This window comes from Gopherus evgoodei, chromosome 1 (genome assembly GCF_007399415.2).
Source record: "Gopherus evgoodei ecotype Sinaloan lineage chromosome 1, rGopEvg1_v1.p, whole genome shotgun sequence".
NCBI lineage: Eukaryota > Metazoa > Chordata > Testudines > Testudinidae > Gopherus > Gopherus evgoodei.
The window spans coordinates 96938217-96965195 of NC_044322.1; the positions used below are offsets into that span (position 1 = coordinate 96938217).

General features: G+C 39.7%; 1 protein-coding gene across 1 annotated transcript in view; it reads left to right on the forward strand.

The window, feature by feature from the left end:
* The window catches only part of IPO5 (importin 5), an 88478-nt gene that overhangs the window by 13659 nt on the left and 47840 nt on the right, over window positions 1–26979 (forward strand). The window contains exons 3-17 of the mRNA XM_030567694.1: window positions 2385–2577; window positions 4008–4110; window positions 4370–4466; window positions 5102–5206; window positions 9845–9967; window positions 10045–10165; window positions 14440–14527; window positions 15342–15448; window positions 18849–18973; window positions 19062–19151; window positions 19228–19401; window positions 19742–19960; window positions 22817–22900; window positions 26460–26592; window positions 26686–26807. Coding sequence (XP_030423554.1) covers window positions 2385–2577; window positions 4008–4110; window positions 4370–4466; window positions 5102–5206; window positions 9845–9967; window positions 10045–10165; window positions 14440–14527; window positions 15342–15448; window positions 18849–18973; window positions 19062–19151; window positions 19228–19401; window positions 19742–19960; window positions 22817–22900; window positions 26460–26592; window positions 26686–26807 — 1884 coding nt within the window. The remainder of the gene's footprint in view (window positions 1–2384; window positions 2578–4007; window positions 4111–4369; window positions 4467–5101; window positions 5207–9844; window positions 9968–10044; window positions 10166–14439; window positions 14528–15341; window positions 15449–18848; window positions 18974–19061; window positions 19152–19227; window positions 19402–19741; window positions 19961–22816; window positions 22901–26459; window positions 26593–26685; window positions 26808–26979) is intronic.

A 26979-nucleotide genomic window follows, 5' to 3' on the forward strand; every position in this document is an offset into this window, starting at 1 on the left:
ACCTTTTTAATATCAGTTTGATGAACATCTAAGGAATTTTCCACTGGGTTGTAATTTTCAATGCTGGAGCAGATGAAGTAGCAAATTTCTTATTAGAAGATGAAGAAATGGGATTAGCTTCGCTTTTTGTCATAATCTCACTATCTTCTTCAGAAGACATTGTTCATGATGCTACTGCTGAAGATGAAGTCGGAGAATGCACTGAAGAAAATTCTGCTGCCTGCAGACTAGGTTTCCCTTTTTGCTGTTTGACTGAAGTATCTCTCTTTGGCAGTAGGTGGACATCTCATATGAGTTCAACAAGTTTCTCTGTTTTATCAAGGCATCATGTACTCAGAGCAGAACACTTACGGTTAGCTTAACAGTTTTTCCATGTCTAGTAAAATTTCCATACAAATGATTTTAGCTTTCCTGACTCTGTGTAATTTATTATGTCATTATAATGTCTCTATTGCTGGAATGCTTTCTGGTTTATGAAGTATCCCTTGTAGTTCAACCAGTAGCCAATCAATATTTTTGGGCATGTTTCCCCTGCATCTTGGGGAAACTATGGACTCCCAGATCGCATAGGGTATGTCTACACAGCAGTGTAAGTCTAAGGTTAGTGAGACTCAAGACAGCTGACCTGGGTCAGTGAACCCAGGGCTTGAGAGTGTCTACACTGCATTCTAACCCTAGGTTAAGGATTTTCTGACCCATGCTCAAGCCTAGGGCTTTGGCATCCACACTGCAGTGCACAGATCCACGTCAAGGTAATTCTGTCCCAGAGTGCCTCGTGTGCCCCTTCCTCCTCCTCCTCCTCCCCCCCCTTACCCACCTCCCATGTCGACACTATTCCTGTTGAATGTGTTGAGCTAACTTCTTTATCTTTGTCTAGTCAGTTCAGATTATAAGATCTTCAAGACAGGGACCATGTATTTTAACTTGTTTAATGTGCTTTGTAAACTACCATGTATACTGATGGCCTGTTACAAAAATAAAGATATACATACATATAATGTTTGGTTTTGGAAGATCCTAGCCAATCAAGATGTTCCACTTTCAGTTAGTTCCCAGCAGGTGCCATTAACATCTAGTAAAGTGAGTGATCAAAACATTTAAGTAGACTTGGTAAAAGGTGGCACCAGGATGCAATCAAAGATAGACCAGTGCCCCCATCAGGGTGTTCTTGCTGGAATGTTTGCAACATTTGACCATTATTCAAATAGGTATTTAATTTATCATTATTACCAATTGACTGACTTTCCTATGTATTTCTACATCAGAATCAGATACTTTAATATTTTTATTTATAAAAAATATAAATTATCCATCCAGAGTTACTTTTGTCATAATTGAAAAGTACATACTAAGGAAAAATAAATTTATCTGCTTCCCCAAACCAGAAAGAGCAGAAAAAGAACCCTGCTGCAACCATTGATCCAGGTATCTTCTTAATAAAATTGATAAATTTCCACTTCTGCTGATGTTTTGTGGGGTAAACCTGCCATCTGTGAACAAACTTTAATAAGTTCACAGTTCCTTCTTCATTTCTTGGGATAACTGAGATTGCTTTACAACAGTAGTTTTTTCATTTGCGGATCCTTAAAAAATATGTCAAATGGAATTGTGGACTTCTTTCTAAATTTTAGACACCACAGGTTGAAAACCACTGTTCTGTGGTAACAGCAACTTTTTGCAGACCCCTTAGACATCATCTGTGGACCCCCCAGGAGTCCACAGACCACAAATTAATAACCACTGCTTTACAGAATATTCAGCTACAGTGTAACTTACTAAACATAATCAAAGCTCCTTTCATTTGACAGAACTTGTATTCCTCTGCATACGCTAGCACTTGTTTTCTATTGTGAGCAAAAAATGACATTTTACAGTGACCCTGAAGTTGTATATGCTTTTGATTGAGCTCACTCAATGAGATTTAAGCATGTGCTTAAAGTTAAGAAAATGGCTAAAAGTTGTAGGGGGGGCAGGGTGGAGAGAGTATTAGAGTTCAAATGAGTGGGATGTTTGGATCTGAATATCAAAATTAATGTTCTTGTGGAAAAAGAGTGCAAAATTTGCTGAGACGCTTCATGCAAAATCACCTTTTTGGGTACGTTAGGACACATCTGTTTTAGTTTAAAAAAACCTGAAATCTGTGTGAAAAGACAGTGCTGCATTTTAGAAAGGATTGATGAGATCGTTTTTATTTTTTAAAAATCTACATCTGAACTATGTACGCGCTTTATTCTCTTTTCAAGTAAATAATTTGATTAAACGACTTATCAAACAGATTGTTGTGTATAAAAGTGTAACATTTTCTAGGAGTAGAACTAATATCTTGCTTATGAGACTTCTTCCAAGAAACACATAGTAATATATACAATATCTTTTTGCAATAGGCTAGACAAATGGCAGCTGTCCTTCTACGACGCTTGTTGTCCTCTGCATTTGAGGAAGTCTATCCAGCTCTTTCACCAGATGGTCAAACTGCCATCAAAAGTGAACTGCTGTTGATTATTCAGATGGAAACACAGTCTAGTATGAGGAAAAAAATCTGTGACATTGTTGCTGAGCTGGCCAGGAATTTAATAGGTATGTTATGTATATGCAATGGTCACTACCTATATGTAAATATCTGCATTGTATTTTGCTTCCTAATCTCAAGTAGAATTTCAAAGTACAATAGCTAACTTTTTTAAAAGAAAGCAAGTCTAGACAGAAGTGAAGTAAAATGGTTAGATATTTAATATTGCCACTTTAAAACAAAACATAATGATCTGAGTTTGTACTATGTTGCCCTTTATCTGTAGGGTCCTACCAAGTTCACGGCCATGAAAAACATGTCACGGACCGTGAAATAAGCCCTCCCCTATGAAATCTAGCCGTTGGAGGAGGAGCAGGGCTGGTGTGCCTGAGCTGGGAGCTCCTAACATTCCCTGGGCACCAGCGAATAGTTCCCAGGGTGGGCAGGGACAGGACTTGCTCTTCCCCTGCATAGCCACTTTCGGGGGGAGATCAGATCCACCTCCAGCTACTCTCCTGCAGGAAGCTCCAGGGCTGTTGCCCAGATGCAGAACTTCCTGTAGCAGGGGAAAGTATTCGGAGGTGGGTCTGATCTCACCTCTGAGAGTGGCCATGCAGGGGAAGAGCAAGTCCTGTCCCTTCCCAGCCCAGACTAGCAGCTTGGAGCCCCCGGCTGAGGTGCTCGCAGCAGCATGGGGCATTAGACCACCTCCAAGAACCTCCTGGAGCTGCAGGAAGCGCCATGGCTGCTGCCTTTAGAGCCCAGCTCTGAAAGCAGCACAGAAGGTAGGGTGGCAACCTCCCTATAACAGTTTTGTATCTCCTCCCCACACAAAACACCCCTTTTTGGGTCAGGACTCCCACAGTTACAGAACTCTGAAATTTCAGATAAACATCTGAAAATGTGAAATCCTGTGGGTGTGAAATTGACTAGAATGGACCATGAATTTGGTAGGGCCCTAGTTATCCATGTAGAGGCGACTTCAGATGGCACAGTTAAGGAAATGTAATTGGAATTTGGTATGATTTTCTTAAGTTTCACTTCCTTGACTCTTCAGTTGTGCGCCAGAGACTTTATTGAATTAGTTCTTATTATATGTGAATGTTTGTTTTTTCATAAGAGTAAATGCTGATCTCTGTACCTTGGTGTGTTTTGCTTGTCAGATACCCATCTCCTTTTTTTACCGATTTTATGCTATGGCCTTTATACAAATGCAATTTAATTTTGTTCGGAATCTTATTTGAAAAAAAAAAAGACTTTTAAATGTACTGTTTTTTACGAAGTCTGAATATGCACCAGTTTGCTCCTGTTGAAATGTTGCTCTTAATTTCAACTAACTTAAATTCTGCTCACAGTCCTGATTTAGATGAATGCTAGAAGAGTGTGCAAAGGCTTTGCACAACTGATATCCTAGTATATTAACTGCTGTAAGTTGTATTTGAAACTTAAGCCACCTTTAATGTTTATTTTTCCTGTAAACTTTGACTTTTTTTCCTAGATGAGGATGGCAATAACCAGTGGCCAGAAGGTCTGAAGTTCTTATTTGATTCCGTCAGCTCTCAGAATGTGGGACTGCGTGAGGCCGCTCTGCATATTTTTTGGTATGCTTCTGGACCTCAGTGCGCTTGGGTTTTTAGCTAAATCAATGCTTGTAAGAAGAGCAAGATAGGAGAAACTAATAGCTTACAATTGATTGTGTCCTGTTTATATTCTGGTATATGGCATATTACTTGACATCGAGAAAAGAGGGTAGGGCATTTGTTACTGAGTTTAAGTATATCTTAACATGTCATTTGCAGTCTGTTAAGGTCTTAAACCTATCTAAAATGCGTTAATGCAGGTGTTCTTCATCATCTTTAGGAACTTTCCTGGGATTTTTGGGAATCAGCAACAACACTATTTAGAGGTCATTAAGCGGATGTTGGTTCAATGTATGCAAGATCAGGAGCATCCAACGGTAATACACATGTTCTTCTATAGAATCATAAGAGGGGAGGATGATACCATAATTAGGGTGCTAGTTTAGGACTCTGTGGACTGGAGTTCAGTTCCCTGCTCTGCCATAAATTTCCTTTCTGACCCTGAGCAAATCCCAGAGGGGTAACATTTTCAAAAGTGCCTAAGTCATGTTGGAAGTAAGTCAGATTACTTTCCTTCAGACTTACTTCTTAAGTGCCTATATTAGTTTTAAAGTGGGACTTAGCCTACTAAGTAACTTACTTAGTTTTAAAAATTTTACCGTTTGTCTTTCAGTTCCCCCTCTGTAAAAATGGTGAATAATACTACCTCATAGGAGTGTTGTAAAGATAAAGTAATGAAGGAAAGAGATAATTTGTGACAAGATTTCTGATGGATGAGTTTATTGAAGCCCTTGGTGAAAAACACATCCACTTAGAAAAATTCATTATATTTGCAAACTAAAAGTGAATCTAAAATGTAGCCTTTCCTACAGTGGCTCTGGTGTGACATATTTGCAGCTAGTTTAAAAACCATATCAAATATGAAAGCACTCAAATGTGTCTATACCATTACAAACTCTAATCTTAGCCTGAAACAGCCTTTTTTCTTCCCCCCTCCCCCCCTTCCCTCTAGGTTAGGATGTTGTCTGCAAGGGCTGCAGCTGCATTTGTACTTGCTAATGAGCACAATCTTCCTCTTCTGAAACATTTTGCAGACTTGCTACCTGGAGTCTTGCAGGTAAGAAACCACACAGAAGGTGTATTATCACTGTCGCCTATAATTGCTTAACGTGAGCACAAGCCGTTGATTTGTAAACTCCTTAGTGGCTTGTGAATTCTTGTATGTTCCACATCGTTTTCTCTTCCCAATCAGTTTTTTGTTCACATAGGGCATGTCTACACACAGTGCTGCAGCAGTGCAGCCACACTGATGTAGCGCATCTAGTGAAGGCATTCTATGCAGATGGCAGAGAGTTCTCCCATTAGCATAATAAAACCACCTCCGCAAGTGGAGGTAGCGATGTAGGCAGGAGAAGCTGCCGATATAGTGCTGTCCACGCCAGCGGTTATGTCAGTATAACTTGCATCGCTCGGGGTTGATTTAGTCACTTCTTGAGCGACATAAATTATGCCAACACAAGCTGTAATGTTGACATAGTCTGAAACTGTAAGCTCTTTGGCACAGAGACTTTTGTTGTTTGCCCACCCTCAAATACACGTTGGGTGCTGTTGTAACACAATAAATAGGGTCTAAGATAAAACACTCTTTTATGATTAAATTTCTATGGGAAATCATAGTTTATTTTAGTGTGATCAATAGCTTAAATGTTAACAGTAACATTTGAGCAGTAAACATGAATTGAATTAATTTATGGTAGAGTCTTTGCTGGTGTATGTTAAAAAAGAATTATGTTCAATCGTATATTAGAAAATGCAAGATTATGAAATTGTAAATAGTAAGCAGGATGTTAGACATCTGCTAACGATAAGTATTTTTAAATCAGGAGGTTCAAATAACTTGCATGCAAAATTACTCAGTTGGCTGGAGAGATCTCTGGCTCAGTAATCACTTTTTAATAAATCTTGGAAATCTAGGAAATTCCAGAAGTCAGGAAAAGTACTAATATTACGTACTGTTATTCAAAAAGGGCAGGCACAATAGACTAACGGTCCCATGACTACCTAGGTTAACATCTATCCCAGGCAAAATAATGAAAACTGACCTGGTATTTAGTGAACAAAGAAGTAAATGTTGAAAATATAATTAATGCTAATCAACATGAATTTATGGGAAATAGGTTTGTCAAACCTGATTTTCATTTTTGATGAGATTGCAAGTTTGGTTAATATATAGACTTTTTTGTAAGATGTTTTGTGGAACATCCTGATTTTAGAAAACCCTAGAACTATGCAACATCAAAGTATACGCTAAATGAATTGCTAACAGACCATCTCAAACTAATTAGCAATAGGAATTGCCATCAAATGGGCGTATTCCTCATGGGATGTTGCAGGAATTGGTTCTAGGTCTGATACCGTCTGAGTCTTTCAATTATCTGGAAGAAAATATGAAGTCGCTGCCAGTAACATTTGCTGCTGATGGCTCACAGATTGCGTGATAAGTGAGGATAAGACAGTCATACAGAGCGATCTAGATCACTTGGCAAGGTCTGCCAGTTCGTACAGAATATTTAATACAGCCAAGTGCAAGGTCATCCATGTAGGAACAAGGAATGGGAGTGTATCTTAGAAAGCAGTGATTCTGCAAAAGATTTAGGGGTCATAGCAGAAAAGCAATTGAACATGAGCTTCTAATACAAGATTGTGGCAAAAAAGGCTAATGTCATCTTTGGATGTATAAATAGGGGAATAGTGAGTTGGAGTAGGGAAATTATTTTATTGTTCTGGCACTGGTGAGATTGATACTGGAATACTGTGTTCAGTTCTGATGTCCATATTTTTAAAAGGATGTTGAAAAATTGGAGTTCAGAAAAGAGCCACAAAATGACTTGTGGGCTTGGGGGAAAAAAAATGTCTTACAGTGAGACTTAAACTAAACAGATTGAGCTCCTTATCAATAAGCTTGAGAGAGGACTTGATTTGTATATGAAAAAACCTTTGCTGAGAGAAAATACCAGGTATTATAGAGCTCTTTAGCCTAGCAGAGAAAGGCATAACAAAAGCCAGTGGCTGGAAGCTGAAGCCAGACAAATTCAAATTAGAAATGTCAGTTAACAGTGAAAGAAATTAGCCATTAGAACAAAATATGAAGGGAAATGGTGGATTCTGTCTTTTGAAGTCTTAAGACTGGATGCCTTTCTATAAGATATGCTTTAGTCAAACAGAAGCTGTGGGGCTCAGTACAGGATTAACTGGGTAAAATTCAATGGCCTGTGATACACAGGTCAAACCAAATGTTCTTTTGGTCTCTTCTGGCTCTAGAGGATCAGAATGGAAACTCACTTGTGATTCAAGCTGGCTTATGTTTGTTTTGAAAGGGATAAAGCTGTGCAGGAGTTGGAGTTAAAGGGTATATAGTTTGAGGAAAAGCTAAATGGAGTAGATTGAGCTCTACTTGGTCAGGTAGTATGGTACAGATGGCCATACTTCCTTATAAAAGGAAGCAGGTAATAGCATGTTTGGTACAGTGATTGTAGCAGCCATAGTGAGTTTCGTGCCATTCATATTGCATAGTGCAGTTCAGAGTAGGATAAGAGGGATAAAGGCAACCTTTGTTGCTAGGGTCAGGAGGATGACTACTTGTTGCTGCAGGCAATTGAAGCTGTAAACATAGCCTCCTTTACTCTGATAAGTTGAACCTAAATTTTCTGCCAAGATTCCTACCTTCTGCAGCAGACTGGAAATTCTGTAGCAGCTTCATTTAAATGAAAAATTGAGCATGTTTTAACTGTGGAAATGAATACAGGAACACCTGTTTGTTTGATACTGAAATCAGTTTTTTACTCAAGAGTTTCAGTTGCCTGTCAAATTTTGTTTTGACAACATAATTGTTTTAGTAGCTGAATATAATACAATTAGGGCTTTCGGCCAGTGGAAAGAAGCAAGAAGGAATTGTGGGATAATCATCCTGTTCATACTAAAATGTTAAGCAGTAAAGTAGTTAATACAGACACAGATAGGTCTGAAAACTAAAGATGGCAAACGGCCTGTTTGGATGCATGTGTGCAGTTTACCCCATCAGAGCTTCAGTTTGAGGCCTTCTCAAGATTCAGCAAACACTATATTGATTGCATGTGGTTCATGATTTCAAGATTTCCTTTGCGACCTTAAGAGATGGCTACATATTTGTAATTGAAAACTCATTCTAGTCCACAGTTTTGTGGTAAGGATGGATTCTATGGGTATGGTAAACAGAATATGTAGATCCCTGGTTATAAATAGGAAATGAGAAGTGTTGGGATAGTTGTGGATGACCTTTGGAAGCAGCTAGAAAAGAATTCTGCTGCTGTTGAAGTTCATTCTACTGATTGGCTAGTGGGAAGGATTTGAAATGTTATAACCATGATTAAAGCTTGGCTTTGGACACCAGTGACATGTTCTGGATGACCAGTTAGGTCTTTAGATATCAAGGCCTGAAAAAAGTATAATTTGAACTTCAGCTCCTTAATTCACAGATGAGCTGCTAAATACAAGAACTTTCTGACTTTCAAAGGAAATGAGGAACCCGCACCTCCAACTGACTTTTTAGTGATTTGGGTGCTCAGTACTTCCGAAAACTAACTAGGCCATTTATATTTAATGTAGAATATGAATTTGGGCATGTGACTTCAGATACCAGGTTTGAAAATATTGACTTTTGGCTGTACAGCTGCTCAAACTTGCAATGGATGGACAAGTAGGACTTTAATCACTGAAAAATGAAGAAAAATCCCTGTGTACATTATACAAATGCCAGGGCCAGACGGGTGGAGCGTACTAACTAATGATGACCTGTCTTGACTAAGCAGTATCTTCCATGATGGAATTTAAACTGTTGAGATCCTAATTATGTTGAAAAGCAATATTGTATTATATATTGAACACCCAAATACAATTACCAAATACAACAAGAGGTGACTGCCAAAGGAACCAAAGTGCCTTTTTTAAGATAAAAAGAGCAAAAGACTTGTGTTTACCTTTGAAATTCAGATCATATTGTGCCCTATTTTTCTGGAAGAACGTAAACATGACTGAAGAACTAGGGGGATTTTGATACTACAGGGTCAAGAGAACACTGTCTAACCAATTGAAAGGCAAGGAAGTTTTACTTAACGTTACATTTTTAACATATAACTTTAGACAGTTGCTGGTTGCTTAGGAAGTCTTTACAAAATTTTGAATACATTTTCCATTCCCATGCCCTTCAGTTGAGGGCTAACAAGAGTCCCATTGTAATTTCAGATTCTTCAGCAAAAGCAAGGAAGAATAAGCTTGATATCCCTGGTATTTCTAAGTTGTTGTTTATCTTAAAGCTGCATTTATACAACAGAGAAACAGAATGAGCATGAATTTGTTTTTTCCTTGCGGATTACCTTCAATACCTTCAGTTACTAGTTAGTAAGATGTTGAAGTATTAGACATGCTTTTTGGGAGTTATACCTGTTAAACTGCTAAATGCAATTTTGCCATTTGAGCACTACTGACTACTGTTATGGTTTGATTTTATGAAGGTAAGTGTCTGTCTCCTCCCATCGTGTTGGCTCTGCTTATATTAACACCAGCGGGAGCTAGTCACACACACAAGAAATAGACCTCATAAACTTTAACTCCAGTAAACAGCCAGAATTAATGTTTTTGCAGAATCTCTTCATAACTCAGTGTTTTAGTAGCATCAGTAAAAAGCAAATATTTTAATTTCATCCTAATTTTTTTATAGGCTGTAAATGACTCCTGTTACCAAAATGATGACTCCGTTCTAAAATCCCTTGTAGAGATTGCAGATACTGTTCCGAAATATTTACGTCCACACTTAGAACCAACATTACAGCTAAGCCTGAAGGTAAATCTGGAAATTACTGAGAGCAAATTTTCATTTGTTAAACTTTTGGTCTAACCATTCAGCTTTAATCCTGGCAGTTGTGTGGAGACACCAATCTCAATAACATGCAACGTCAGCTGGCCCTGGAAGTAATAGTGACGCTATCAGAAACTGCTGCTGCTATGCTGAGAAGACATACCAACATTGTTGCACAAGCTAGTAAGTAAAATACTCCTGTTTATCTATTAAGTAACTTGCCTCCTTTTTAAAATGCTAAACCAATGTCCTATGTGTTAACTAGCACAATAACCTCGCTAGACTTTCAGCGTTGCAAAACATTTATCACCATCTGCAAGCCCCTAAATCAGTTTCCCAAAACTCTTGATGAAGGCCACTTCTTGGCAACTTTGAGCTGTTTTTCCTTCTCTCTCATGATTTGTGAAGCCTCCAATCTGCAGCTGCATAACACTTCTGTAGCAACTACAGCAAATGCTTACAGGGAAAGTGATATTGGGGAAAACATTTGATGTGTTTTTACTTAGCAGTCACTAGATGGAGTCCAAACTTTTGCACTATACAAACCCAACTATGGATACCCGAACTACTAAAGTCCTAAATTCACAGCTTCTGTTTAGGCATCTAAGTGGCCTCATTTTTCCAAATGCTAAGGGCCCCCGGTTACCTGTTAATGGGAGTTGTGGTTATGCTGCATCTTTGAAAATCCAAGCAGTTTTATCAGATGCTTAAATATGGGGTTAAGTTCAATCCAAAATACTGATTAAAATATAGATTAGTGCCTGTCTTAAAGAGTTACAATGCCAAACGTGGCACACACTTCTGGACACTAAAAATAACTTTCTTGGCTGGACAACCCAACAACAGAGTACTGTTTTTATATGGATAACTAAATTCATTTTGCTCCACCTGTCAGATTTTTTTTGTGAGCAGACAGAGCATTGAAATAAACAAGTCATGCTCTCTGAGACTTTTTTCCCCACACACTGGTAGTTGAATAGATTTTGGTGCACCATATACTAAGTCTCTGGAAATTACATAAAAGCAACTTGCTATTTTATTCTCCTGCAAGTTTGAAAAGTGCTGCTTTATGCTCGTAACTGTTTAAGAGATGTTAATCATCTAGGAAGACAGTAAAAAATTAGGATTGGCCATCTTATATATAATATTCTTATATAGAAGGACAAAACTGTGGCAGTCAATGACTTCTACGTAGTGTGCATGAAAAGCAAGCCTTTTATAGAAGTGTTTTTCAGGAGTCCTTTATATTAAATGTTACTATTCTCAGTAGGCTTAAATGTTTTAAACCATTCGCTAGAGTCATTTATACTCTTCCAGGTTTTTGGAATCTTTGAGTCTTGGTGCCAGTGACAATGTATGGTTGAGATTCTGATTTTATCTGGATTTGAACAGTGGTGTATAAGCCTCCACGCTACTGCATATGTATGCTTACAAGTCATGCACATGTGTGCTTGAAAAGCCTATCATCTCAGGTATAATCCTTTGAAGCAGCTTACTTTTAGTGCCTTCACACAAGGTTTCTGATAGTCCATCACATTCAAACTTTGGTTGGGTATGCAAGAGGTTAGCTAGGTGGGCAGATTAAAGCACTTTGAGAATTTTGTAGACACAGTGCAATTTTTTTTGGCTTACTGTACATACCCACAATTGGTTAACTCAGTACATAGCCTGAGTGCTCCTGGGTTCTTTGCCAGGTTCTCTCACAGCATCTCTATTTGTTACCCGGGGTTATCTGAACCCAAAGCTGTGGTAACTAATCTGTTTTCCAGGCAGTGTCAAGAGGGGAGGGATAGCTCAGTGGTTTGAACATTGGCCTGCTAAACCCAGAGTTGTGAGTTCAGTCTTTGTGGGGGCCACTTAGGGATCTGGGACAAAATCATTACTTGGTCCTGCTAGTGAAGGCAGGGAGCTGGACTTCATGACCTTTCAAGGTCCCTTCCAGTTCTAGGAGATAGGCTATCTCCATTATAAAATAAGTCAGTGGGTGACTCAGCACCTGTATCTGATAAATTATTGGTACGCACAAGAGTGCTTCCACCCAACAATCCTTGTTTTTATTGAGTATAAAGCACACATCAAAACTAGCAGGAGTCTAGATGTGAAGCACTTCAGATTATAGCTATCCAAAGCCTGAGGTGGTATAAAGTTATAGTAACAGGTTACCAGTGCTCAACCTTTCTCCTAGCCACTGGGGAGTTAGGTGTCAGTCTCCTAGCTTGTAAAAATCTTCAGACTTCTCCAAAGCTTCTCCAAAGTACACTCTCTAACTAAACTTTTTATAGGTTCTCTAGACCAAGCACAACTCATAATAGGCTAACAATCTTACCTAGCAGCTGCGAATAATAATTCATTCTACTTATCAGCCAAGCAGCTTCAGCAAGAAATTTACAAATGCAGATACCCAAATCTAGGTCTGTTTTCTGTCCTTTCACTGTAAATATCCTGTTAGTAACACTCTGCTGTTTGTGTGGCTGTCTTGTCTGCCTAAGCAGGGCTGAATTAATCCTACGTGGTGTCCTTGCTTCCAGCCCATGGGGCTAAGTACGCAAGATGGCTGCAAGTTATGTCAAGTCAACTTCTCTTGTAATACAGTTGGCTAGGAGACTGTCCCATCCTGGTGGATGTTGACCTGGCCTTGGTGTACACTCCTGCATCACCTCTTCTGTGGACCACAGCAATGCAGTATATACTTTGGTATGAAGCCATCAGCAAAACACTAGCAAGGTTGGAATGCCACAGCATGCCTCCTCAGCAGCACAGGCTATTGTGAGCACATGAAACAAGTTTTGTGTGTTCTGTGCTGGCTTCCATACAATATAAAGTAAAGTTTAAGGTCGTGGTCCTTATCTTCAAGGCATGCAATGACCTGGGCCCAGCCTTTCTAAAAGATGGCATAAAGCTCCAGGATGAGGACTGTGGCTGAAAACTGCTCATTGGGTACAGTTGAACTTTTTACTATGAGTGATGTTTGTCGATGCAAGAGCGCTTTCTCAGCAGCTTGTCTAAGACTGTAACTAACTCCTTAAGGCAGTTGTCCCCAAACTTTTGAGGGGTTGTGTCTCTTCCTCTCCTCCCCCCCCACCCCCGCTAGGGCTTGCGGAGAGACGCAGCCTGGGGTAGGAAGGCTGGGGCCGGGAGTGAAGCTGGAGCTGTGGCCAGAGGCTGAGCAGAACTGCAGCAGGGGCTGACAGCTGGGCTCTCAGCCAGGTGCAGTTCCGCTCCTGCCCCAGCCTTGGCCTTAGGCGGGGAACATTGCTGAGGCTGGGAGCAGGGCAGAAGCTAGGGGTGTGGCTGTGGGTGGGACTGGAGCAGAGCTGGGGGCAGGGAAGGTGTGAGTGGTGCTCCCTCCCTGCCCGCCATTGGGGCTGGTCTGGGCCTCACAGCACCCTGCCCCCGAAGGTTCCTCTGGGTCCCCCAGTTTGATAGCCCTTAGGGCAGAAGTCCTCACAGACATACTACCTCTCATTCAAATTGCAAGGCACGTTTCTTGCTGTCTCTAATATAAACATAGCCACATGTAAATAGTGTGTAAACAAATAAAAACCCTACCAAACATTACACTGCACACACAATTCTCTTGAGAGGCAGAGCAGCAAGTGACAGAAGTTAATCATGTTGTTTAATGGAAGACATTCAGATACTGTGGTGATGAGGGTGTAGCTATTTAGAAGCTAAGGTTCCATATTTACAGAGTAAACTTCCATTTTTCAAATGCAGGGGTGAACAAATTGACAATTGATGGATTAAGTGTCCGAGGTTCTTCATATCTTGAGCTCTTCTGAAAGTTCTAGGGTACTTTCTGTGGTAAAAGCCCATTTCTAAAGGGCTTATATCTTCTTTGTTCAAAAAGAAGACAAAGCAGAACAGAAGGGCTACACACCTGTGATCCAAAACAGGTGATCAGGTTGTCAAGATGATTGAAAATCTAAATATGTGCAGCCATTGAGAATTACTTACTGTTCTGTTTGCTATATTTCAGTCAATAGCTTTTTAAGTTTTCATCTATGCCAGGTATACTGTCTGTGCACCCAGAGCTCATCATGGAGGGCAGGAAAACAGGGAAATGGTCTTCTGTAGTCAGTCATCAGACTTTTTTATTGGCCAAAATTTGGAGGATTCCTTATCAAAGTTTCCATAAATCAGTCCAAGCACATCTTAACTCTAATGCCATGTTTAGAAATATTTGACAAACCTTTCCAATGGCTGTTGGCAGCCTTTACTTTACCAATGTGATCTTGACCTTTGCAAATTAAAATTCTGAAGAAGAACTCTGTTGTAATTTATTTTTGGTAATGAAAGGGTATTCCTAATTTCTAGTCCATTGTTTTTACTGCATATGAAGCAAAATGTTCTGAAGAATGTCCTCTCCTAAACTCATTCGGTGCTATAGATTAAATGTTACTTTAGTATACTGTAATTTAATTGGGATGACTATCAGATTTTCATTTTGTATTTAGTTCCTCAGATGTTAGCAATGATGGTTGACTTAGAAGAAGATGAAGATTGGGCAAATGCAGATGAGCTTGAAGATGATGATTTTGACAGGTATTTGACAAACCAGCTTGTCTCAATTAAAAAGAAACCCCATAGCATACAGGTGACCTGGGTGTTTGCAAGATGGGAGGCAGCTTGTTTGCAATCCTGCATTCCCACGCTCTGCCTGTCCACTACTACCAGCAGCAGCACGCACATTTCTCCTTTTTACAGATAGTGGAAGTGAAAATAGAAGCCTTGTGATATAAATTGGCACCACAACTGGCAGAAAATAATTTAGAGGTCTAGAATTACATTACTGGTGTCGGAAGGAAAAGGATCAGAAGCAGTTTATTCTTGGACAGGAATATTGCTAAAAGGGAGAGTGAGCAGAAGTAGCAGTCTGTTTGTTTTTTATATATACACCTCTACCCTGATATAACACTAATTTGGATATAATGCAGCAAAGCAGTGCTCTGGTGGGGTGGGGGGACTGCGCACTCCGGCAGGTCAAAGCAAGTTTGATAGAAGGCGGTAAGATTTGTTTGGCTCCCGAGGACAGTGTTGTATTGGGGTAGAGGTGTATATCTATATGGGTCTATAGATCTAGATCTAGATCTAGATAGATCTAATCTATATTATTTGAATAACTAGCTTTCGGTGTAAATAAATGTTTCTTTATAACTGAAAGACTCTAAATATAAGCATTTATATCTTTCAGCATTCAAATTTAAACTTTATTTGCTTGCAGGGATCATTCACATTCAGAGATTGGAGAAAGTGTATTTCCTCATACACTTTTCGAATGAACTGTTGGACCGGTTGTCTTTTTACCCTAGACTTTGAATTAATCATGACTCTCTTCTTTTTTAAACACTAACTTTAGCAATGCAGTTGCTGGTGAGAGTGCGTTGGACAGAATGGCATGTGGCCTTGGAGGGAAACTTGTTCTCCCTATGATTAAAGAACATATTATGCAAATGCTCCAGATCCGTAAGTAACTTGATGTATTGTTTTAGAGTCTAGCTTGAATAATTTTTGTAAAGGCCTGTCAGCTACGTAGCGCTTTCTGTTAATTATCCTTTTGTATTATTATAGGTGCATATAAAACTCTGGTATCATAGATAGACTTGTAATTTATTTTTTATCCAAAATGAATTGTCAAAAATCTGTCTAATGTGATGAATGTACTCCGCTTTCAGTGGCCAAGAATAGAGGAACTATTTTATTAAAAGTAGTGAAGTAACCTCAACAGCTTCCCTTTAAAACTTCAGACTTTCTTTGGATTAGTCATAATGAGGGAAAATGTCTGTTACATTGAAGAATTTTGATCTATATAGGACTTTTGAGTTTTAGAAATACTCACTGCATATGAGCAGTATGAAATTTCCCACTAATTCAGTAGAATATTGAGGATGAGTTTGGCTAGATAAATGTGCTACAGATTGTCACAATTGGTAATTGACACTTCTGGCATCCTCTGCAGACAGCACCAAGGGTTATTTTGGATACTGACTTCTCTTTTTTTATCCCCCTTTTTTTTTTTTTTAAGAGACAGTCCCTCTAGATGTTTAGAGTTTGGGCATCTTGCTAAGGCATTTTGAGGCTGTGTAAACTGCCTCTTCCAATCCTCTAACTTTACAGGACTCTAGTCTGCAAGCATCTCAATCCTATTTTTTCCCAAGCATTTAAAAAAAAAAGGCACACTGATTTAAAAAAAAAAAAACATATTAAGGTGCAGAGCTCATACATGGATAAGAACAAATCACACACTGAAATATGGTAGTAACCACTATGGTGTTCAAGTTGGGTTTTGCCATACTGATCCACCTTATAGTAGTATGGATCCTCCATACACCCTGGCCAGCCATCTATCTTCTCCTCACTTCCAAGTATCCATAATGTTTGATTGTGCAACAGGATTGCTCATTAATCATATTTTGCACATTTTGGTTTATTGCACCTTAGAAGGCATGCTGAATTTGAACAGCCAGGCATATGGGTTGAAGAAGGCCCAGACCTCCTGGGTATCCTCTCCTACTTTAATAACATTAACACCAGTCAGAACACACCTGAAAGCCATTCTTCATTTTTGCACCCTGATAACAAACATTTTAGTGTCAGTAGGTAATACTCCACATCAAGGTTTACAGCTATAGCGGGCAACACTAGATTTGAATGTCATCTAAGTCTCAAACTACTGGTGCCTTCTTGTGCTGTTTAATTTCTGAAATGAAAGTTATTCATTGTACAAAACTGCTTGGATACTTTGGAAACTGATTAATCTTTTGGTGTTCAATACCTTCAGAAGTAGCAGGTACCTAGAGTCTTTATGTAGCCCCTTGGAGGCTGGGGGCTGGGTCTCATAAGAGTTGGAAGCACTCATTCTCAACTGATTTGCTAGTCAGTATGCCCTGATCCTTCCATTGAGCAGGGATGCAGCAATCTGGGTTGAGCTATAGTGACAGGTGAGGCACGTGCTGTGTTGGGAAGGAGAGCCTGTTGCAATATTTATTCGGTGAAGTGGCATTGGTAAGCTAATAGGAGGGGAGGGCTCTTGTTTGCAGACAGGGAATAGAGGAGAGACGGCAAGGTTTTCTGATACTAAAACTTCAAAAACAATTCCTTATTTAATCAACTGTTAAAGATGAACTACAAAGTTTTTGTTTCACTTCTTTAGAAGTAAAGTTCCAGTCTTTTCTCACAAACTTTCCTTACATAAATTTAAGGTTGAAAGTTTTCTCCTCGGGGTGGGATGCCAGAATGTGAGCCCCCAACAGGTTTAAGTATCATTTCTCCTGACATCACATGAATGAATGCATGCAGGCATGCATACTATTAGGAGCGAGTTGGAAGGAAGACATACAATGGGATCTTAATGAATTAGGTAAAAGCAGTCAACTTGAGCAGCAGCAAAAATGAAAGCACTAACTACTGCTTCCCAGCATCCACTATCAGAACTAGCACTTTCTAGGCTAGCTGTAAGATGCAAATCCTACCATATTTTGCTTATAATGAAGCAAGCTGCAACTAGAATTCCAGTCTATAGTGGTGGTAGATTGGTTAAGTTTGCAGGAGTTGGAAACTTTTATCTTGTGTCTGTTTAGGACAATCCTGTGAGTGGTGGGTTGGTACTACACAATTACTATATTTACATTATCCTTTATATTTTCTATGGTATAGAAGAAAGATCAGCCATCTAGACTACTGGGGTTTATGAAACAGTAGAGTAGTGGGAGTGGATAGTCCACTTTACCTCACTATAATATGTCTGACCAGAGTACAGTGGTTTAAAAAAAAAAAAAAAAAGCCAGATGTTGAAGTAACTACATATTTTTTACTTGACTAATTTATTTGGGTTGGGAGAGCTGCAGGTAGCTCTTTACTTTGGTGCTGCATAGTACTGTGGAGTATATGGTACACTGCTTTACAGCAAGTAACAAAAACGGACCTTCATACTGTCCCAAACTATCTCATAATTGAGTAGATGTGTGTGAGAGTAGCATTAGGGATAGTGGTAGTAAGAGCCAAAGTGCCCTTTACAAGTTGTAGCAGTAGAGACCTGGTATCACTAATTCAAAATTCTTGACTTTTGGTGTCAAGCGGAGTCTTTGTCTACCTTCTTCCTACAGCAAAGCAGGGAAAGAGTAGGATGTTTGACAGATTTGGCTGTATCTTTCCTTGTATGTTCTATTTTTCAAACCCTCTTTGTTGTAGTATAAGGAAGATCATTGTGGGCAAAAGAGTATTGCTAATGCATATTCTCCACTCTAAAGGAAAGCTGTTAAGGAGAGATGGAGGTCAGTGTCAGTCCACGCTAATAGGCCAAACGTTTTAAAAAGAGTGAACGTTAAATTCCTAAATCCATATCTGTTGATAGTAGGATTGAATAGGGTACATGATGACATTAGAAAGTTGGTGTGTGGGAGGAGGGACGGGAGGGGGGGAATTCTTTTTGTCTTTAAATTGGAATGTTCAGTGCTCTCTTACCTAGATTTTTTTTTTCTCTTTCAAACACTGAAGAAGAGGGGCATGCAGAAGGGTATGGAAATCACTGGTAGCGAAATGAAAGATGTCTTTTCCTGAACCTTTCCTAGTTGACTGACTTAACTATTTCCAGACAGTAACAGTAGGGATGAGGGATCAATAGTTTAGAATTTCTGTGTTCAGTTTTGGGCAGAAGGATTTGTCCCCGATTTCCTCAAACTAGCCAGAAAAAAAAGATGTCTGGGTACATGCAGGGTTGGGAGGGAGCAGTTCTGACATGCGTAGATTAAGTATCCAGACGTGCTCTTTTACAGTTTTAAAATGAGACCTTCTGTATTCCTGTCTTTCCCTATTCTTATTTTCCAAAATGGATACCTTATTTTCCATGTAATGTCTTCTTACACAGCTGATTGGAAATACAGGCATGCTGGTTTGATGGCTCTGTCAGCTATTGGAGAAGGTTGTCATCAACAGATGGAGGGAATTCTAAATGAGATAGTTAACTTCGTTTTACTTTTCCTCCAGGATCCTGTAAGTTTAATGCAGTTGATAGATCAAAATTTGTCATTTAACTTCTGCTTTTATAAACACTTACTATTTGAGGGGAATGTTATTTCAGCATCCAAGAGTGAGATATGCAGCCTGTAATGCAGTTGGACAAATGGCTACAGACTTTGCCCCTGGTTTCCAAAAGAAATTCCACGAAAAGGCAAGTAATAGACAATCCAAGATAAATTTTTGTTTCATTTGGAAACTTGTTCTGAACATTAACTATTCTGTTGTAGGTAATTGCAGCTCTTCTGCAAACCATGGAAGATCAGGGCAACCAGCGTGTTCAGGCTCATGCAGCTGCTGCACTCATTAACTTTACTGAAGATTGTCCGAAATCACTGCTTATTCCCTATCTGGATAATTTAGTGAAGCATCTTCATTCCACCATGGTGATTAAATTGCAAGAGGTATAATATGCTTAATGATTTAGGGGTGTCTTTTTTTAATTGCTTTGCTAAAGTCTTCTGTCAAGTTTGCAAAACACATTTATTATCCTACAGTAATTTTTTGACTCGTGTGTGTGGTGTAAAAAAAAAAAAAAAAAAAAAAAAAAAAAAAGCTGATATGAAATTCGCATTCAGTACCCATCAGTATCAAAAACCGAACATTGTAAATAGTGATATGTAGACTACAACGATATTTTCAGAATTATAATCTGTACAAAAGCCACATTTGGAGGTGGAACAAAATTTTAATTGAAAATTTGTAAATGGCGTAACCATCTTTCTTTCTTTTTTTATCCCAAAGTTAATACAGAAAGGCACTAAACTGGTTTTGGAACAAGTTGTGACTTCCATTGCATCAGTTGCAGATACAGCAGAGGAGAAATTTGTTCCTTACTATGACTTATTTATGCCCTCTCTAAAACACATTGTTGAGAATGCTGTACAGAAAGAACTTAGACTTTTAAGAGGAAAAACTATTGAATGCATCAGCCTAATTGGCCTTGCTGTTGGTAAGGAAAAGGTAAGTCTTTAAGATACATACTGTTAAATGTCAAGTCAAAGAGAATCTATTTTTTTTTTTTAAAGCCTCTTCACATAATGCTATGTTGCACTGACTGCTCAGCCTTCAGATTTGTTGTTGTCTGTCATACTTCCAAGTTCCTTTAACTGGGGAGGTAAATATTTCAGCTGGCTTCATTTGAATGGTTTTAGTTCTGTGCCTCATGTTGGTCTTTTATGCTGTATTTCAAAGATTACTACCTTGTAATTTAATCTTGGCTAGATTCAGAAGTATGATATATTCTCCATAATGTTAGACCCTGATTCTTAGGATGGGCAGCTTTGTCTGACATGGCCTTATGTGTGGGTGGAGCTTTTCCTATTGCATAAATCCAGGATTCTAAAAGGAAGATAAGGCTTTGTAACCTTGGGAAAAGGGAGCAGATCATTTTCTCTTCCTGTTCCCTGGCCCTTATTAAATATTTTAATTTAAAATATTGGCATATGAAGCTTAGTTTGTGTTTTGGGTGTTTTAAAGCAGGTATCTGAAAACATTAACTTTCATAGCTTTCTGTGCGCTTCTAGTAGTGCCACCAGAACTGGTTTGCAGTTTGCTGATTGTTTGTTCGGTATTCTTTATGTAAGAACCCAGATGAAACTGACAGTGAAGTTGCAGCAAAGAATTATGGGAAGGAGTGTAGGAATATTATACAGTACACTGTCATTTATCCAAGTGGCCTAAGGGACAGCTGAAATTTTCAGATATCTGGGCATTTGGATAAACGGAAGTGCTGTTAACTACTAGGGCTATATGGGGGAAACTAGATTTGAATAACAAGGATTTTCAGATAACTGCAATTATATTGTATTCCTTGAATCAGGTGGATAATGTAGGGAGCAGCTGAGAACACAAACATGACATGTAGTCATGTTGCTTAAAGCACTACTAGAAGTTGCTCAGATAGTATGGTGATGAGTTCAGTGTAAGGACAGAATGTGCTGTAGGTTGTGTGTATATTCTCTGTACTCAAGATGTCTGACATTCAGAATGTTTACTAGCTAGTGCTGCCAGCTTCTCCAGATTCTGGAGTGAAATCAGAATAGACAGGAAAAACACTCCTAGGAAGTTTGGCTTCCCATGTCTTTCTGTATAAATGCTAAGAATTAGTATTTATGCCCCTTTATGAAGTGGATTGAGAATGAAGATAAAAAGCACTTAGAATTCTATCTCCATCTGCAAGAAAAATGAGGGTCATATGGTGATTTATAATAGAACTTGAGTCTCATGCCTCCCAATCCAATGTGCTCTCTGCAGAAGGAGAAGCCAACTAGCTTTATGTTAGAGCAGGGATGAGCAACCTTTGGCAATCGGCTCGCCAGGGTAAGCACCACGGTGGGCCGGGCTGGTTTGTTTACCTGCTGCATCCACAGGTTTGGCTGATCGCGGCTCCGTGCTCCAGGCCAATGGGGGATGGTGGGAAGCGGCGGACAGCACATCCCTCAGCCAGTACCGCTTCCCACAGCCCCCATTGGCCTAGAGCGGTGAACCACAGCCAGTTGGAGCCGCAATCGGCCGAACCTGCGGATGCAGCAGGTAAACAAACTGGCCCATCCTGCCAGGGTGCTTACCCTGGCGAGCCATGTGCCAAAGGTTGCCAATCTGTGCTTTAGAGCATTGGTTCTCAACCTATTTACCATTGTGGGCTGCATCCACACAATATATACGTACCCACTATATGTACATCTAAAAATTTTTTTTCAGTATTTGTTATGACAACATATGATTCAAATTGATATAGTACCTTTCATTTCAACACTCAAAATGTTCTTGGTAGATTTTTGCCAAATTACCAAAATAAGTCAAAACATTAATTGTTAAAATTATTGAATTTACCGGAAGGATGGCATGGCAATGGAGTATTGCCACCTTCATTTCTGTGCTGCTGCTGGCAGTGTGTCTGAGCACCTGGAGAGCATGGCTGCAGAGATGGGAAGCCCTTTCTGGTGCGGGGGCCCCCTCAGTCAGAGACTGTTTTTCCTTCCCCATCCCTTCCCCCCCCACCCCCCAAAAAAAAAACAAAAAAAAACACCCCAAACCAACCAGCCGAACAAAAAAACTACTGGGCTGGGACACATGCCTGCCTGGCAAAGACAGGGTTGCATGTGCAGGGCAGACCGGCCCCACCCAGGGACTGCCCTTCAGTGGACCTGGACTGCCTCCTAGCACTTACCCCACCCTATCCATGGACTGTTCCCCAATATTTAGCCACCCTGTCAAAGAACTGCCACCAGTCCCCCCCACCTAGTCTGTCCCCCATGCACTAATTGCACCCTCCTCCCCACTCCCGCTGGTCTCCTACCTCAGTTGTGCAGCCTGCCCTGCTCACCTGCTACTGCAGTTCTAGTGCTGGGGAGCCTGCTCCAGTTGGAGTTACTGGACCCATAATCCTGTGGGAGGCATCGAGTATTCTGGCCTGCTGCTGATCCTGATCCTGCTGGGGGTGGCCTGATGCGACTGGGCCTGATCCAACTGGCAGGGCTGATACTGGGTCTGATCCTGTGACACTCCATTTTTGGATGCCCCCCACTGGCACAAGTACCCCTCCTTCCCTGTCCTAGTTATGGCCTTGAAGATGTCACATGGGCCGCAGCTGTTTGCTGATTGGTTGAGAACCACTGCCTTAGAGCTTGACCGTAGTTAAGGTTCACATCTTCAGTGGAAGATTACTCTCAAGAAAATACTCCTCTCTTATACTGTTGTAGGAATTTTTACTTTTAAGTTAAGTTATTCATTGTTTTTAGAGAAATTTATGTGCCTCAACTTAAAATAAGCGCTGTTTAATTTGAAACTTCACATGTGGGTATATTTTATTTCTAGTTTATGCAGGATGCATCAGATGTGATGCAGCTGTTGTTGAAGACGCAGACAGACTTCAGTGATCTGGAAGATGATGACCCCCAGGTATGTCAGAAGATGCTCACTTGTAACACATCTGTTGATGCCTAATACTTAGTGTCCATTACCCTCTTGCTTTTTTTATAGAAAATTTCTGAAGGGTCACATGCAACATAGAAGTGTGTAACTGCTTCTTAAAAAAAAAAAAAATTGGTTGTCAAGCTCTTTTTGCCACAGAGAACCACTCTCCTAAGGCTACTACAATGCATGGGATCTGCATAGTGCAGAGGTGATTTGAAAAGTGAAATTCCTTAAAATGAAAGGATTTGAGAATCGAGAATTAAGAAACCTGACCTGCAATGCAGATTCCTCCATACAGGGAATGGAGGGAAATGGTACATGGAGTACCAGCATCAGACTTCAGCATATGAGTCTCTGTAATGAATAATCTCTTTAGCACTGGATCCATTAATTATATTCTTACAGTAAATAGTTACTGTTTTATTGTGGTTTTACTGTGAAAATGACTACAAAGGAATTAAGATTTATATTTAACTTCCATATCAAATTGCTCAACCTATGTCACTTTGTTTTTTTCTAACTGGTAATACTGCAAATTCTACTTGAGATCTGAAAACCCAAGTGGTCATTTTTCATATCACTTCTACACCAGTAATATTGTAGTTTGACCATAGCAAACTAACTTGTTGATGCACAAGGTAGAATAAAATTTAGCTCTATTGTGCTGCATTTTCTCAACAGCATCATTATTACTAAAATTTGTCAGGAAGAAAATATCTTCTCCCTCTGTCTGAAGATTTGTGATAAATAACATTTTCATATTTACTGTACTGGTTTCTGACCTCCTAGGCCAAGATACATTGCATCAGTGCGTCTTCCCAAAAATACTAGAGGCAGTTCAGAATTCTCCGTGAGGCTCTAGTCTTAACTTCTTTTCACCCTCGTACCAGATTCTCTGCCAATGGCTGTGCGAACAGCAGTTCAATGCTATCTTATCTATTGCAGCCCTAGCTTTAAAGGATGATTTTGAGACAGCAGCTAGCAAAATCTTTTTCTCACCTTATCCTTTTGGCTACCCTCTGACCTCCTTCATCCATTTATTGCCCCTCTCCCTATGGCTGAGCTTGCCAATCGAAGCAAGCAGAGGGGCTCCATTTGTGAAGACTCTTGAGAGATACTCTTGAGAGAGTTCTGTCACAGCTGCTTTAAGTCTGTGGACCCTTACTGTACTGGGTAAGTCTGTTGGGTCTGTTGCTTCCCTGCCATACTGTTTAAGACTTCTCTGGATACACTTCTGTTTGGCAGTCAGTTCTCTTCATAAATTGGGACAGATAAAACCAAACTAAAATTTTACTCTTTTTAAAAAAAAAAAACAAAACTTTGAATAAGCAAAACTGGTATACCCACACTAGATAAACAGTTGAAGAGGGGAAAAGGGTCCAAAACAGTCTTTGGCAGGTCAAGTTTTTTGGTTTGACCTTATTAGTCGCTTTATAGCGGTCTCTATCACCTCAGAAGCTTGCCTTGCTGAGAAGAATCATTTCAGAGTGGATTAGAGCACTCTATTACCTAGTTACATGTTCTGTATTTTGAGGATTTATTTATTTTTTTCCTGGATCTTGTCTCTTCGTGAGTGTATCTGAAAATTGGTTCCCTTGAAACACATACAGTAGATCACTAGTCATGTACCTTTTTGGAGTTGAAGCTTCAGTAAATCTTAACTTTGCAAATTACATACTTTTCTTTGAAAGAAACTTACTGTTGGAGACCCTGAGGGCCAAAGTGGTTCCACTCTGTGGGCACTACTCTGTACTAGAGCCAGCAGATTGGGAGCTTGAAGATAAAGGATTTCCTAGTCAATGCTTTGAGTGTACAGATTCATGTGTGGTGATGTATAACAGCTATGTCTTTCTAGAACCACTTGCAGGTAAAATTTACTTTTCCTTGCATTGAGCTACATTTTGTGCAGTTGAGCAATGTATAAATAAAATATAGCAAATGTGTATGGGCAAGACAAGGTTTTGAAAACAAACAAAATAGCTGTGTCCTTGAGCCAATCATTGGCCTTTGAGTCAGCATTGTTCATCTTGGGAAGACCTCCCTGGAATCCAACATGAAAAAAACAACTATCCAGCATTTATACAGCATCGTCCACAGATGCACAGTGGGCTGTCTTGGATGCCCCCAAACATAAGCTTTCTTGGCACAGTGAACCATGCAACACCTGAGCCTAGTAAGCTTGGCTCCAGAGGTGGTATGGAAACCCAAAATCAGGTAGCTCTTCATACAGCATGGTTATGTGGGAGTTCCTGGTAGTGACAGTCTTTTTCTTCCATTCTGTTAGATCCGGTAAGCTGATCTCAATGAAGTGTGTGCGGCACTGTCTAGATAGGATTTCTGTTGCACAGTTGGTGGCAGGGTGCATCCCAGTGTCAAGTGTGGCATTTGCTGTACCTTGGTGCTCAGTTTGTTTGCATTCTGATGCTGGTTGTCAGCAGGATAAATATTTACTAGGATTAGTAACATACACAATTTTTGTTGGCTTCAACGTGCCTGTAACAGTTCTCGTGGAACGATTAAGCTCTTTTCTGTTAATTTAGTGTGTGCAGAATTTAACCAAACTGAGACACAATGTTCTCCAGCTGAATAGCAGAGAGTGAGCCCCAAATTATGCAATGTTAGCATACTAGATCCCAGATAGACCTTACCAGTTTAGGTTTTTGCTCTTGATGTTTTGGGCTACTTCTGGGGGGTGGGGGGAGAGGTGTGTATGTGAGTGATTGATCTTGGATGACCGCTAGGTACACTGGCTTTGGATCACATGCCAACCACTAACCATTCAAAAAGATGTTTAAGCTCAGGTTGGCTCTGCGCATGCCATAAATGGAAGCATGTTGACATGGTCTTTGATCTTGATCATGGAAATGAAAACCAAGTACAATGCCCGTAAACCACCTGGAGATGGTATTTGGTAGGTCATTTATGGGTACATTAAATAAAGTTGGTGCCAGCACCAAGCCTTGTGGGAGTCCATTCTTTTGTAATCTCCAGGTGCTGGTTTTGTGGCCCAGAGCCACCTGAAAATGCTAGTGATGGTACAGTAGGTCAAAATTATTAGGGGGCTGGTACGCAGCAACTTTAAAGTTGTTGAGCCTTATGATGTCATAGTAGTCAGATGTAGATGGTAGACTCCACATTGGTAAGTTGGGTCCTACATAAGTGGCTCAACCATGGTTTTTTCACGAAGGCTGTAATTTGAGATAAAAATCAGATATTATAGCTGACTAGTAATAAAGGAATTAATGTGGGTTTGCTAACAGTAGATCACACCAACGTTGTGGCAGGAGGCAATGTTTTAAAAAAAGTGCTTTGTAACTCTTAAGCAATGGACATTCAACTGTAACACCTTGAGGGAAGTGTCAAAATGTATAGCTTTTCCTTGTCTTTGTCTATATCATCCGTAATTGTCATCCAATAATCTGACAACAATAGATTTTAATCACTTTTGTGTTATACTGCAGTGCATTTCCTCCCATTTTGTTTTAATACATATTGAAAAACGGTAATGAGTGTGCTTATGTGAGTTTTAAAACTGCTCTCACAGATATCTTACATGATCTCTGCATGGGCTAGAATGTGCAAAATCCTTGGAAAAGAATTTCAGCAATACCTTCCTGTTGTCATGGGGCCTTTAATGAAGACTGCGTCAATTAAGCCTGAAGTTGCTCTACTAGACAGTAGGTTATAACAATTACTTTATTTTGAAAAATCTTTTAAATAAAAGATTTGGCAGCATTTGTAGAACTATTTCTTTTTTCTTTCTGCAACAGCCCAAGATATGGAGAATATGAGTGATGATGATGGTTGGGAATTTGTAAACCTAGGAGACCAGCAAAGTTTTGGAATTAAAACTGCAGGCCTTGAAGAAAAAGCAACTGCATGCCAGATGCTGGTGGGTATTGGGAAATCATGGTCAGCTACTTCTTGCTAGGTTTTAAATTAATAGTTAAAAGTCAATAATGAAATCTGAATCCCATATGTATAAGTATCTTATTCTTGCAGTACTAGGGTGTGGTTGGGCAAACTTTTTTGTGGCTAAAGATAACTCATTCATCCTCAACTTA